Here is a 16,020-nt window from a genome sequence, read left to right as displayed (position 1 = left end):
TCAAGTACCTATACATACGATGAAGGAACTGAATGCGTTAGCAAAATTATACTTTGATTTACGGCTATCACACTAATTAAGAGACTAAATTATAATACCTATGTAAAATGTGCAAACACACCTACATTCGAATTTACTTTAGGAATTTCCGCAAATCCACTATAGGTAACTTGGATCTTTTTAAATCGAGAGTGAATAGACATCTTTTAGGTAAGCATGTTCCATCCTAGACTGCATCGGCACTTACCATCAGGTGAGATTGTGGTCAAATGCTTACCTATTTCTAATAAAAAAAATAAAAAAAAGTTTTGCTCTCGGAAACCTTAGTTTGCCTTAGGTCCCTCTCGTGCATGATTGGCTGGTGCCCTGCAGTGGGACGTAAATAGGCTTAATTAATTTTAGGTAAGCATTTAGGATGTTAATTAAATGCAAATCATGTTACATTAATCAATTTAATGCAATGCCTACTTACTATTACAATATTTCAGATCAAAATCATTTATCATTACAACAATCAACGTACCTATGGAAAAGATAAGATGTAATAAAATAATACCTATTCGTTTATAATATTCACCGTAGTAAATCAGATAATGATCTGTCGATGCAGATTTAGTACGTACTTACTCGGTCTTAATAATTAAATAATATAGAGGTACCTATACCTAGTGCTTAATCTAAAAATCACATTTTATACCCATTATTAGCACCTACACAGAAGTACTTTATTATTTAAAATATACCTATATACAATGATATTATATAACCATAGATAGGTTATACTCATACTAGAGGAGCACAAAAAATACTTCCATATTTATTTCTGTGCCTACGAAGAAATCTGTTATTTTTAATTAATTTTCTCATTCCATCCATCTTTGTCACACTTGTTGTTAAACATAAGGTAGTCTCTTTCTCTTTCGGTATGCGGGAGCTCATTAGCACGTGCACATTTCTCGCTTGCCCAGGTGCGACTAAAGGCAACTTGTCCAATTTGTCACAAGGTAAGCGCTTCAATTTTGGAACGCCTATAACCTATCTTGAACTATAAATCATTGATATAGGTACCTATGTTTGAGTAGTAAATCACATAATACATCAGAGATTTCAATTATAATGTCTAAGATTTTTTTAATTGTTATCACGTCATTCTACTTGATTTTAAATTACTATACACAAACTTGTCGTTCATTAAAGCGTTAAGTTCTTCGTTGTTTTGTATTTTGATTCGCATTATAACTTGTTGCAATTCTGCTTCATTTATAGGACCGTCTGATAGGTCTTCAGGTAGTATTTCAAGTGCAAGGACATTTGTCTCGTACATCCCATAAATAGTTAGTCCGTAGGCCACAAGAATCTTCACGTATCTATCAGTCAATGGCGGAGATTTTAAACTACACAAGATTTCCATACATTTCGATATTTTGCCAACAATTTTTCGTAAGAATGAAACGTAGTAACAGTTCTTTTCCTTCAATTTTTTTACAAACTTGCCGACTTCTAATCCAAAACGGATATGAACATCTCTGTCACATTGCTCTCTGCCGTCTATGGCTATCCTCGTTAACAACAATAGCTGGCAATCCCAAAAGTATGAGTACATCTCAGTTATACCAAACCTCTCTTCAAAAGATTTTAGCATGTATTCGAAAATATGAGTTACTCTGGAATATTGTGTTTCAGTGCTTGAAGCGTTTTCATCGAGTTTGTTTACAAAGTCTTTGAAAAACAATTGGAATTGAAATTCTCCATCAAGCTTCTCGTTCCAGTGATGGAAGCATTCAGTTATGATATTTTCTACAATCTTCATAGCTTTGCTTTCTTTGCCATCATTCGGAATATCAAGAATATATTCGGTTATAAATCTCCATGTTGCATTAGCCAATTTATCATTAGCAACGCAGTTTTCTCCCGGACTCTGTTTTAGCTTAGTCCATATTTTTTGGAGAAAATCTTTGATCAAAGCTTCAACAAACACTTCGTTTAACAATTTCAAATTAGATATCATTGCATTTATAACCAGGATTTTGCGTTTATTATTCTGGCTAGATTCCGGCAAAGCCGATACAGCTGTCCAGGCAGTTTGTAAATACGATCCTCTTAGACATTCAGGTAATTTATTTCCTTTGAAATATTTAAATATTTCATCATTGTCGCCATTTTTTACGTTGGACGTAAGCTTTAATAGAACGTGGAATGTTTCTTGACGTTGCTTTATTTTTTTCCCGACTCTGTCAATAATTAGTTTGTAAAGATTTTTTCGCACTGAATCATATTTCGTATTCAGCCACACAGTTGTGACTAGGTTCGTCTTGCCGCTTGTTTTTGAAACATGGAAAGCTAAGCGTAAACCTACCTTTTGGATGGACAAGGGTGAGATCAATAATAATCTTATGAATGCGGCCAGTGAGTCCGGAGGTAACTGCATGAGATACATGTTTATTATCCCTTGACTATGCCGCAAATAATCTCCTCTGATGTAAGGACGAGTTTTAGAGAATGGCATCGGTGGTCGAGAATAACCCTGGAAAGCACAAATACCCATTCGGACAAAATGTTGGTAACAATCCGTTCTCCAGCCTATTTTAGGACCTGAAGGTTCATGCTTCCCCATAATATCGGATTTAGTAAGTTGGTCACCGAGTTTAAATATCGCATAAACATTAACAAATACAAACTTTTTCTTCTCAAGTCTGGGGTATTCTCTTGAGATATTGTTAAGTGTCTGTATGCACAAATTTAAATACTGCTTCGCCAGGTCTTCCGAAAAGTAAATTTTCAGTTTATCGTAAAACGTGCTGGCTATGGTCTTTCCTTCCCACTTTAGATTTTTCTGAATTAAACTGAATTGGTCGATTATCATTTTGGGATCTTTTTTCAAACACCTAATCAAATATCCCTCTGTAAAAACTAGATCTTCGATTGTTAAATTATGTTTGAAGTTTTCAAGGTCCCATTTCATAAATTTTATAACAAGACTTGGATAGTCGTCTTTATTTTCAAAATAATATTTCAAACTCGCCAGATTTTTCAAATATGGTCGAATTTCAACTTTCACTAGTTCATTGTATTCCTGTGTTTCATAAACTACAATTTTGTTCATGTAAAATTTAAACATATAATCATATACTTGTTGTTTTCTCTCTTTACTCAGTTGGTTATTACAAGGTAAAATTTCGAAACAATAGTAAAAAGTGCCACTCAAATAGTCACTCAGGTCAAAATGTGGAAAAGGTTGATTTGTCATAATGTGATACAGAATAGAAATGTCAAGGAGTATGTTGTGTTTGCAGAAGGACGCATATAACCCAATACTGTTCACTAGTTTATCAAACGCACTCCAGCAAGCACCAGGAAAATCAAGCACATTATGCTGCTCAACAACATATTCTAAAAAACTTTGTGTTCTCTCGTTTTTTTCGTTGGCATGAGTCTCAAAATAATAAGTTAGTACTTTTGATATTTCTTTATGAGTTTTTGCAGACTTCACTAAAAAATGTAACAATTCTAACTTTTTACCCCAATCCAAAGCCGCAAATATTCGCTTCTTTATCACTTCAAAAGTTTTTGCAAAGCTGACAAACTCAAACCAGTGGTAATACTCATACTCAGGTACAATCCCTAATTGCCTCTCCAAATGCATTAAAGCCCATATTTCTTTATCATCCTCATTCAATAAATCGTAATACCCAAAGACAAAGAATTCCTTACTCATTTCAAATTCTTCTGAGGGATACTTGTTGGTGAATATTTTTTTTATGAATTTGAACAGATCTGTTTTTATTAAATCCAATATGTACTTGTATGTCACATAAAAATTCATTTGCCAGAATTCTTTGACATCTTTTGGTAATAGAGCTGTAGCATAGACCTGTGCATCTTCGGGTGAACTGTACTTTGCTACTTCACTTGTTTTAAGCATGCTGAAATACAATGGAGGGTCTTTCAATACTCTGGTTTTATGCTTTTTTAAAATACTTCTTGATATCTTTGCTCCCACTTGTACATGTTCCATATAATTTTGAGGTGTGCTGTACTTCTCATAAAGCTCTAAGTATTTGTCCTCGTCAATAGAGTACAAATAGGAGATATTTTTAATATGGCCTCCCATTTTACCATATATATCAGCCAAAAGAAATGAATTGCCGATCAAAGCAATGCAATGCTCATGCTGTACATTTTTAAAATTCTCTTTATTACTCAGGAACTGTTGTTTGAAGGACTCAGATGTAAACATCAGGAATTTATAAGCATGTTTTATCAAGTTTTGATTGGTACAGTACTCATAAAAGAGTTGTGCTCTGCTTTCATCCCTAACATGGATGGATATTGCGGTTAATGTCTTGTGCTTCATTTTTACAGACATTACGGAGAATATTTTGTCATGTAAATAATTTGGGTTGAATATACAAGCATACTGATTGCCATACATCCAATCACATTTGAGAGCTCTAGTGATATACAAGCTGTCGCCACATTTCAGTTGGTCTATTATAAAATCGATGTTTCTGCATTTTGATGCTAGGTCTATCTTGAAGAGACGATCAACATCAGAATCTTCTTTAATTGCTTTCAGTACTCGGAAATCCACATCACTTTTGGCTGCTTCATTAACTTTTAAATTAAGCTCTTTATGCCTCTCACAGAGGTTCTTACCTTGGAACTTAATCATCTTTGGTAAGGAAATACCTGTAATAAGCAATAAAATAATTAACAGACATACAGAAGAGCCACAATTATCATAATAAATACCTACTTACTATTAAAGTGTGAAGCAGCCACATTTAATATCATAAATAGTTAGTATTAATGTGTGAAGCTCCGAAAACCAGGCTTATAGCTTGGCCCTGTTGCTAATGAAATAAATACTATGCTCTATTCTCACGGTAAAACCATTAACATTGCGAGTCACTGTTGCTATTTTTTATATTTCAAAAATGTTTTAATTGATACTAATAACTATTTAATTTAAACGATACAATTAAATCTAATAAAATTCCCGAACTTAATAAATTAGCCGTTGTAAGTTTTGGACAGAGTGGAGTAGGTAACTATTATTCGGGGATATCGGCAAAACCTATGAAAATACAAATGTGCACATACCTTTTACATCGTCGGGTAAGACATTATAATAATTTATATTATGTACATCTTAAAATAATAGCACTAACAAAGTCTGTTGCCAAAACAGGTTCGGTTGACATTTTTCTTTTTGATTTTATTTCGGCGGCTTTTTGATTTTGACATTTACAGGGAGCGTTCGGATATCACTGACGTACAGTCCGTACATCAATGTTGTCGCACAACGTCAAATTCTTCGAAAATAAATTTGCTGTCTTTCTAAAGTCTGCCAAGCCCAATTATTCAAGAAAAAAAAATCTTTTTTTTGCATTTTTTTTGGGTGCTTGTACAGTACTATAGCTGGTCAACCAAATCTTGTCAGTAAAAAAAGGCGCGAAATTCAAATTTTCTATGGGACGATGTCCCTTCGCGCCTACATTTTTCAAATTTGCCGCCTTTTTCTACTGTCAAGATCTGGTTGACCAAGTATAGCGTATGATTCTCTTTATCAAAGAGAATATAATCACTATGCTCTTTATCTAAATTTGAAATGAGACAGTCCCTGTCCCTTGGCCATGAATACAAGGCATGATGGGTGGGGGAAATGAGCGAACGGGATAGTCTTATGTATCTTTCAGTAGGAGTAGCAGCGAAAGCGCTATTATTATTGTGTCTGTCACAGTCTCACATTTTTATTTATTCCCCACCATAAATTAGTATGGGTTATGGTGAGCAACAAATAAATTCGACCATAGTGTCGCATTGCCTATGTTTTGTCCCTCACGGAGGCACGCGTATACCACTTCTATAGGATCCTACTTTCTATGCCCTGGACAAACTATAGCTGGTCAACCAAATCTTGTCAGTAAAAAAAGGCGCGAAATTCAAATTTTCTATGGGACGATGTCCCTTCGCGCCTACATTTTTCAAATTTGCCGCCTTTTTCTACTGTCAAGATCTGGTTGACCAAGTATATATTTTATACAATAAGTAATAGAAATATTTCAAAGTATACTTGGTCAAGCAAATCTTGTCAGTAGAAAAAGGCGGTAAATTTGAAAAATCGCGTGGAACTGTTCGTTTCCTAGGGATACTATAGGTAAGGTACTTTAGTTTGCTTTACATTGCTACTGACATATCCAGCTTGATAGACTGTAGATTGGCTTCTCATCTTGTCCGTACAGTTGCAATTTGGTTGCAATCCAGCAAAACTTTAAGTAGGTAGCCCGGAAAACATATTTGTCAAATTGTCAGTAAAAAAAAAGGAGCGAAATTGAAGATTTGTATGGCAGTTCGAACATTCACGCTTATGTAGAATCTGTGAGGAAAGGGAAGAGTCGTGACTCTTTTACTTACTTTACTCTTCTCTTTCCGAATAGACTACCTTTTTGTAATTTGCTGCCATTTTTAGGGTTCGTTGTCAACTAGGAACCCTTATAGTTTCGCCATGTCCGGCCGCCGCTTTGCTCGGCGGTCATGATTTGAGCTAGAAAACTGCAATTTGGCATGGATTATAAATCAATCACGCCGACAAAGTACCTAAATAAAAACTAGTACCTACCTCCTCTACACGTAAAGTAATTGCATTTTAAAGGCATAAAATACGTGGCATTGAGGTGGTCCGTTCTGGTCTTTATCAGCAGTTCCACTTCATCAAATGCCTCTTTTTTTAATTGATAAAAATACAATAATCCTTACATATGGTAAACCGTCAATAACTGGCCACCGTATAGGTAGGTTTTTATTTTATTAAACAGTGGCCAGTAATTGACGATTTACCCTATATGTATAAGATTTCAGCCCTCTCGATTCTTCAATCTTTTTCATCTAATATCGGCCCCGTGGTTTCGTTGAGTAGAATTATTGACTTTCTGTCATAACTTAATTTAAATTGAACATCCGGTAAGTATAGCTATGTATATGGTATACCCTTATATATACCTACACTACAACGTTGAGTACAAAACCTCCTCAGGTAAGATGCGTATTCGTAGCACTGGAACACCAACCCACCGCTTTGTTTTCGCTGATGAGGTGAAAACTTGTATTACCTACCTACTATGAGACCAAAATTATTTGCACCTCGAGCCTTTGAATCGCTCGCTACGCTTATGAATCTAAATTAGAATCACTCGAGACTAGTAACTAATACCTACCTAGGCACAGAATGCTTAATAAAATAGAAACTCGCTTCTCAAAAACCCAAGCAATCAACGGTTTCCTATTACGGGAATAGCTCCCCTATCAACCTAGAAAACTGCCTCTGTAGCTATAGGAAGTCTTGGACCTGATCTTCGGTAGATAGCTTATAAATCTTATAATATAATAAAATGGACTCCTGACTTGATGATTATAATACTGCCCTGCTAAGCCGAATAGCGCTATCTCAAACGAAAATTCATTGCTAACTTATACTTTAGTTTCTATACTTAGCTGATAGTTCCATTTTCAAAATAATTTGTTTTTGAGATAGCGCTATTCGGTTTAGGAGGGCAGAATAAGTCTCGAAAACACTAGGTTGTCTAACTCTGCACTTTACTGTACACACAACCTTAATGTATGGGAATAAGGTACTGTTGGTCTTATTTCGGCGACTTGGTCAGTTTTGATATTTAATAGTTATCTTGATTGTACACTTTTCTTTTTTCATTTGGATTTTTTATGCTACCTATGCTAATAGAAGAAAGATTTTGATTTCCATTCCGTTACCATTTGTAAAGGAATGGAAGGAACGAAAAATGTAGATTTTCCGTTCACTGGCTTGATTTTTACAAATAGAACTAGCCTAGCTTGAATTATAGTAAAGACCAATATTGATAATCTGCGATAGTGTAGTTCATTTTATCATTGGTAAATAAAGACTACTACATATTTATTGGTATTATTAGACCACCCGCCAGACCCTGTTTAGTGTTTAGCCAAGACTTGTGAATGAATTTTAGTGAAATTGTTTTAATATCTTAGATATTTGGGCCGATTTTAATTTCGTTGTGTTTTTTATTCCATATATTTTGATACAATTTTGCTGGCTTATAGCTCCTCATTCTGAGCGAAATAAATATCAAATCAAAACTTGTCCCGAAAAAATGTATGAAATTTTCCGCTGACTTGAGAAAATAACATACCGTGGTATTATACCTGTCCAATTTCTTTGCCCGATGTGTATTTGCATCTCACATTTTGCATAGTGAGAGAGTGAGACGCAATGCACGTTGGACAGGTGGAATACCAATCTTAGCCTACATTTTCGTAACTAAGCCCTTAAGAAGACGATTTATAGCACATGCGTGAAATTGCGTAGGAATATTGTACAAAATAGGGTCAATAATAGGGAACTCTTTATCTATCTACCAAACGTAATCGAAAAATTTGGAAAAAAAAACATCATCAAAATAAAAATCGGCCCATTTATATTACTGATCGATTGCCCAATCTACTAGGTACTCATCTATCTGGTTTAAAACTAATACGACAATTTAATCGGGCAGATTGGGCTATCAGCTACCTATAATTTTGTCTGGGCCAGCTTAGTAAATGTATAGTTAGCAAAGGAGTGAATTATATACCTAGGCATAGAAGTTTCTAAACAAGATGCATGGCGTGGTCACTTGTCTGTAGTTGACTGTACATCATTTTTAATGATTTTAATGTTTAGGTATTTTAAGTAATAAACACTCAATGACAGTGCCATAAAGTTTTTTTATAGGATAGGCAAGCCAATACAATAAAAAAACAATATTCAATACTACCTGTACGTAGTTTTGCAACCCATAATTTTGACAAATTCAAAAAGCATTCACAGGACAATTTAAAGGGGAAATTTTAAAACAAAAACATACGGAAGAATCAGGCCAAGTTCCAATAAAAATCTACAGAGACAAAATAATATACAACCTTATTGTTAAGCTTTATTTTTATAAGCAAAAGCAAATTTTAATTTAAATCCTACCTATGTTTTACGAGACATTAGCGAGTTTCTATTTTACATTCTATAGCGGCGCGTTCCAAAGAAATAGTTACTTAATTTATTTAAAAAACGTACTGGGTTTATAAAACGTTCATTTAACCCTACAGTTGTCTTTATAAACCCCATCTAAGTATTAAAGCGAATAAAACCATTAAGTTAAATTATCAGAAATTAGGCATATCGCAAACCAATAGTTCGCAAACAAACCAATTAGGTATTCCATTTACTTAATCGTAGGTACTTCATGTTTTTTAACGCTTTAAACACAAGGTTTAACATAACGACATAAATCCCACACCTAACCCCTATATGCATTTATTTTATACGTAAAATAAAATAAAACTTTTAGTGTAAAATAATAGCGGGTGTTATAGACTAGAAGAAAACATATAGTTGAAAACAAGTTGTGTATGTTTCATCATACATAAAATTACAAAAACCACAGAAGTGATTTCAATAAACTCTTCAAATAACTATTTACATTCACTCTTATTAAACATTACACATACATATTGCAATAAACTTGGCGCGTATTTTACAGACCACGTTTTTCACAAAATTTAGTAACTGCCTAATTTGTATTTACACATGTTCAAGTCAAAATTGTACGTCAAATGACAATAAGATAAAAGGTACTATCGTTGGACCAGGCTTTGTCGTAACTGTGGAATGGCAATACTAAACGTCATAATTTAATAGAAATTTGACATTTATTTGTCATCGCAAATTCTATGCATAGTTAGCTTGGTCCTATTCTACCCCATGAGATCTGTACACGTTATTTTTTTCCTACGAGCCGTTTTATCAACACTTGTAACAAGTATACCACAGAAAGTATTATCCAACAAGCATATTTGTTAGAAAGAAACTTCAGTTGTATACAAATTGATAACAAGCGTTTATTAAACGGCCCACTAGGATTGTTAATATCGTAACCGCCGAGTTCCTAGTGTCGATGTCGTCAATTCGAGCAAAAAATCGATGTTCATAAAGTAAATTTTAATGAAATGAAGAGTCAAAAAAATGTTGAAATTCACAAAATGCAACTAGCTCCAGTTATTTTTGAACTTTTATCAATTATTAAATTGAAAAACCTCAAAAAACAGAACCTAGTCGATTATTTGCGTCATGACTATATTTACAATACCAATTTTATACTAACAAACGAAACATCAAATCGGTTACGACTTCGAATTTCGTAAAGAGTAACCGATTTGATGTTTCATGTCTGTTTAAATTTGTTTTATCCATTATATTCTGTATTATATTAGACAAAATTAGATAGATCGAACGTAAGTAACAAATCTCTGTCATAACTCAATGATCAAACGAATTATTTCAAAAATTTCAAACACATTTTGTGACAAACCTTCATAAAACTATAATTTTCATCAAGGTTTCATTTAATATAGAACTGTCACTTCTGAAAACTTTCGATTTTTTTAGAATTTCGATAGAGATACCCGTTGACCATTTTGTAACGTCAGCAACTTATCTCAATTAAAATATAACATAGCACTCCTAGCAGCCTAATAAATTAATATAAGGCTACATTCGGCGCAAGGCGAATTAAATTTCTTTGACAACCATTGCATTGTAATATTAGATACACAACAATAACACCGGTTTTCACTGATTCAAAGTATTTCGCTCAATACTTAAACATTTCACAATTTTCACAAACGTTTTACTCGCAACCGTCAAAAACGCGTCTAAAACTCGCGCCAAAAGTTTAAGGAACGTCTACCACATGGTGCGGCATTATCACCAGAACCTCGGCGGCCGCGGGCCCGGCCACCGGTTGGGCGGCCTCGCGCGGAACTGCTGCGGACTGAACCTGGGCCTCGCGTCTCGAGGGGTCCAGTTCCTGGGGTACCTGTTGTTGGGGAACCTGGGCGGGTTCCAGTCCTCCCTGAAGCCCTCGAAGGGCGGGGAGGGGTTCCTCATGTTGGGGTTCTCGATGCCCCGGCTCCGGAGGTCCTCCTCGTACGCGTCGCTTTCCTCCGTCTTTCTGTCGTCATAATCTGTGTTTCTGTTGTCGTAGTCCGCGTTTCTGTCGTCGTAGTCCTGCGGGTACTTCTGGAAGGGCATGTTGTATTTGAGGTCCGGGGGCATGTTGTCGAAGGGGTTCTGCATGGGACGCGCGGGGGCCGAATGAGGCCCGTGGGGCCCCTGGGGGCCGGGGTCCCGGTGCTCGCGGTCGCTGGAGGAGCTGTTGATGCGGACCAGGTTGTGTTGTTGCTTGCCGTTGTCGCCGCCGACGAGCACTTTGTTGTTGTTGAAGCTGTTGCGGCGGTCGTTCACGGGTTGGCTGGGGAACATACCTTCTGGAAACATAACGGCTGAAGTTTAGGCTTAAACCAAGACTCTTATGAGAAATCTATGAGCAAAGATAGGGAAGATCAGTGGCGGTAGAATAAATTAGCGGATTTAAAATCTTACGCTGGTCCTCATCCTCAGACAAGTCCATATCGACGCTTTCCACGATGTCCGTTGGTGGAACCATCGGCGGCACTCTGTAGTCCTATAAATAAATATACAATATTAGTAAATCTAGTTAGTTTTCGGATCGAATGTAATATCCGTTTTTTTATATCCCGGCCTAAATTATTTAGTTTCTTACTAAAATGACAGATTGGTTGTTGCAAGAGGCAATCGAGAGCACCCAAAGGAATTCCTTGGCATCTACTCCCGATAAATTAACCATCGCCTACATTATTATCTAACATTTCGTAATGTAATTAAAGTCAAAAGTGTGGGTATTAAAGTTCGGCTGAGATAAATCAGTAGAACTCACTTGATCTAAGTTGATAGGTGGCGCCACCTGGCGGGGAGCCGCCGCGCGCGGCGCCTGGTGCGTGAGCGAGATCAGGTTCCTGTGGTCCACGTCTGCAAATTTAACATCACAATTATAGATTTATAAGCATCAGTTGCACCAACCATATTTAGCGGACTGAACCAAAGTCACTCATCTGTGAACTATGAAACTTTCCATACAATATCACTTACACTTATATCTCAGGACTGGCCTTACGTGCACTAAAAATGGTACTAGTTCAGCGTTGTCACTCACGAATTCGAGCCAATCGTGTAGTCTAACGCAACTAGCCTAACGCAACTAGCCTAACGCAACGGCCGCGCGCGCGTGATGCGAATTCATTAACCAATCGCGTTGCAGCGTTTTCACACCGCTGTACTGGTCCCATTCATGCTCCATTCTTATTGCCCGTAAGGCTAGTCCTGAGATATATATATGTCAATGTACAATATACAATAAAATGTAGCGAACGCTTTAACGGTGATAAACGGTTTGGTGCAACCACAAACAAAGAAACTTAGCTGAAACCTTTCTCTATGTGTGTGTAAAGAGGTTGGATACTTCGGATAGGCATTCGATAGGGTGACTGCTATATAGTTATTAGCCACTACATAGTAATTGGCCTTAGTTAACAAATTAGAAAAAAACAAGCCAAAAGAAGTCTTATCTTTATTAAAGAATCTAACTTTGTATTGAATTCGTATATCGTCTTTAGACCACTCCGACGTTTTTAAATATTCTGTGGAAATATAGCTTTAAAAAGTATATGTGATAGGTTTCATATTTGTTTATTGCAAAACTTATCTAGTGACCTATGTAGATTTTGAGTTACGTAAGGGTCAAAAGTGGCTCCAATTGGTTCGTGTCGCCAGATCTCTTTTGAACTTTGCGCCAAGGTACAAAATGATATACACAATAAAGACCTGTATACTTGTATGTATACTTCCTTATGCACAGGAAGAGCTCGACGGAACCTTATGGCAGAAGAAATAAGGCCTTATGTAGAGTGTGATATAGCAACTTCTGATGCTTACCGTGCAATTAGTTATTAATACATAGTTTGATTTAGTATTTTTCAAACTCGATGGGTAGGATGACAGCTGCCATTTCAATACAATTTTGCGAGATTTGGCGTTTTTACGTTATAAATTATATGGAGATGACACCTGTCATTCTACCCATCGAGTTTGAAAAATACTATAGATGTGAAAAACCCATGGTGCTCGCACACAACAAAAAAGCTTTAACCCTTAAATGCATATTGTAAATGCAGCCTACATTATAACTAACACTGATTTAGCAGCGAAAACGGTTATAAGATTTTTAAATATTTCCCCCCGTAATCTAGTAACAATTAACTGACATAATTATTAATTTCGACCAAAAAAAATAGATGCATTTAAGGGTTGTATGGCGTATAAAGCCTTTGTAGGTATATACACAATTCCCAAAAAATAATATGTTCTTAAACTTAGGTGAGAAAGTGTTTCTGAATGAAATTATTAATAAGAACCGCTTACCACAAAGATTACCACAAAATGAATAATTATCTCATTTTTCCCCCATAAAGATGTATTAAGATCTGTTTATGAAGTAATTAGAAAAGATAATAAAATAATCTTCACCCATAAAAAAGTCTTTCAAGTCGATCTCACCGGCAAACGGTATATAATCTGCGTCTGGCGAAAAACAAAATATAGAATTTACCACTTTCCTTTATACGACCTATTTTAGAAAGTAACGTTTTTATGAAATCAAGTATGTACTAGACAAAACGATGATTAATTGCGACCAACGTGCTATCACATAAGGCACAAACAAAATAGCAAAATAGGTGTAACACCGCTTGAATAACTCAAGCTATTCCCCGTTTAAGGGCATATTCGGTTCCTATAGTGTTCTAATTAGGAAAAAAATAAAATAAAAAAATTGGATGCAAAAAAATTTTGGCCATGGAGGGTTAGCCGACTTGGTCGACTTGCCCCATATAAATAAATAAATATTCGAGTCGAATATTTTTTCTTCTCCTTTTTACTAATATGCACCTGGACGTTTATCGCACTAGGTTTGCCCACTTTCGGGTACACGCTTATAGGCGTGAAGAGTCAACGTTTAATTATTCGATTTATGAACACAAGAAACGGAACTTCTAACCTCTAAAATTGGTAAATATGAGGTTTGCCCACTTTCGGGTACACGCTTACAGGCGTGAAGAGTCAACGTTTAAGTATTCGATTTATGAACACAAGAAACGGAACTTCTAACCTCTAAAATTGGTAAATATGTACCGGTATAAGCACTTTATGGTAGTATAATACAAGTAAATCTTTACGGTATAGTTTGTAGCTTTCTAGTAGAGCCCGAAGGCTTATCCTATTGTCTATTGTTCAGTAAAACCGCACGTGCTACTTACCTGCAAAAAAGGGTCCTAATTATTCTATTTGGCACCTGAGCGCGGGCTAGTCTAACGCTCAAAAAACCAGTGTAGGTGCGCTCTCCTTTGTTACGCATCTCGATGACACATTTTAGACTGGTTCCGTAGCGTTCGACTCGCCGGCACTCAGTAACCGAAGTACCGATTTTTTATGCAGGTGGTTGTGGCACGTGGCACGAGCGGTTTTACTTAACAATAGACAATAGGATTAGCCTTCGGGCTCTATTAGAAAGCTACAAACTATACCTTGTTGTACGGGGTGCCGGCTCGGCGCGGTCGTGACGGGCATGGGAGGCGGCGGCAGGGGCAGTAATCTGTGGTCCACGTCTTCCATGTCTGTAATATACACTTATTCATATCATTATGTCCAATTATACGTCAACTAGCTTTTGCCCGCAGCTTCGCACGCGCAGGAGTTTTTTTTTTTTTATGAATTTTGAAAAATCCTTTCTTAGTGGACCCCTAGACCTTATAAGGAACATACTTGCCAAATTTGGACTTTCTAGTCCCAGCGGTTTGGGCTGGGCGTTGATTTAAGTCAGCCAGTCAGGTCTTTCAAGTTTATATACATATATAGATTACTAAATACTGAGAATCAACACTAAACACACATTTGATTTTTGTCATGTCTTATCTTCGTAATACCCACCAAATTTTTCCTGTTTTAAATTTGAACCTTGTTGTATAATACATTCGGATAAATTTTGTTTCTTTGAGAAAGCAATGAAACAAAGGAAAAGCTACTTTATTTGGCTTTAAAGCTTCTAATTAGAATGTAACGGAATGTACATTCCAAATACTGTAATTAGTGTTGTGAATAACGCTCATTTAGAGGCTTAAAGACTCGAACCCTTAAGACTCTTACCCTTAAGGCTTAACGCCTCAAAGGCGGCAAAGACGATTTCTTACATCCATACGCGTAAAATAAATAAATACAATTCTCAAATATAGGCGAGTCTTCAAGACTTACGAGTCTTGAGGGCTCGAGTATTTAAGCCTAATAAGCGTTATACACAACACTGACTGTAATTGTACATTGCCAGGGTCTCCGCTTCCTTTTCGCGAGCTAATTTGTATAGAATTGACCTTCGGATACGGCTTGCGAGTCAGTTAAGAGACCCCAGCTATAAACGAAATGTAGGTGGCTAGCAAAAAAATATAATGGAAGCCAACTAACACTTGTAGCATACCAAAATAGGTGAAATTAAATTATAATTCATGATAACAAAACTTCCGCGAGACACAGACATTAAATTTAATATATTAAAAACGGGTCACTCACGTATTTTAAGTCGAAAACGCAAGCTCCTGATGAGACTCCTCGGTACGGACGGAGTGAAACATGTCAAGCGTTTTCGACTTAAAATACGTGAGTGACCCATTTTTAATATATTTAATATATAATTCATGATAGTTAATAGCATTAAGATAAGAGGCTGATGTAATTTTCATAACGGTAATAAATTATACAATAAGTGTAGATATTTTAGAAATAAAAGGTGGATAAAGAGGTATACATGGATCCTATGGTTTTATTTCTTACCAGTCGGTATTTGAGATTGGTTAGCTATGCAACAAATAAGTACACATTACGAAGATGTTAAGTTGAACCACTTACATATCGCTATATACATATCTTCGTTGTGTTGGAAAACTCTTGAAGGAGCTAGAGGATTTGCGACTTTAACCCACAATGCCTAAAGTTGAAAACCGCTTAACTCTGTTCGATGTAAATAGTAA

The 16,020-nt window shown here is 36.1% G+C and overlaps 2 protein-coding genes across 2 annotated transcripts in view; both read right to left on the bottom strand.

Annotated features, from left to right (window-relative positions):
- Nucleotides 1–16,020, bottom strand: part of LOC134655522 (regulation of nuclear pre-mRNA domain-containing protein 2) — a 107,400-nt gene that overhangs the window by 77,334 nt on the left and 14,046 nt on the right. Inside the window, exons 13-16 of the mRNA XM_063510993.1 lie at nt 14,527–14,616; nt 11,826–11,917; nt 11,471–11,552; nt 10,700–11,355 (exon numbers count right to left, since the gene is read on the bottom strand). Of these exons, the coding sequence (XP_063367063.1) occupies nt 10,793–11,355; nt 11,471–11,552; nt 11,826–11,917; nt 14,527–14,616 (827 nt within the window). The 3' untranslated portion in view covers nt 10,700–10,792. The remainder of the gene's footprint in view (nt 1–10,699; nt 11,356–11,470; nt 11,553–11,825; nt 11,918–14,526; nt 14,617–16,020) is intronic.
- LOC134660283 (uncharacterized) lies at nt 1,106–5,202 on the bottom strand. Its single transcript, XM_063516036.1, has 2 exons — nt 5,104–5,202; nt 1,106–4,689 (listed from the first exon to the last, which is right to left on the bottom strand). The coding sequence occupies exon 2, from the start codon at nt 4,670–4,672 to the stop codon at nt 1,142–1,144; it is 3,531 nt and encodes a 1,176-aa protein (XP_063372106.1). The 5' UTR covers nt 4,673–4,689; nt 5,104–5,202; the 3' UTR covers nt 1,106–1,141.

This window comes from Cydia amplana, chromosome 2 (genome assembly GCF_948474715.1).
Source record: "Cydia amplana chromosome 2, ilCydAmpl1.1, whole genome shotgun sequence".
Lineage (NCBI taxonomy): Eukaryota > Metazoa > Arthropoda > Insecta > Lepidoptera > Tortricidae > Cydia > Cydia amplana.
Note: the sequence above shows the minus strand (reverse complement) of the source record. Positions and strands in the feature narration are given on the sequence as shown.

Excerpts from the sequence above, each read along its gene's own strand:
- LOC134660283 (XM_063516036.1), bottom strand. The coding sequence starts at position 4,672 with ATGATTAAGTTCCAAGGTAAGAACCTCTGTGAGAGGCATAAAGAGCTT.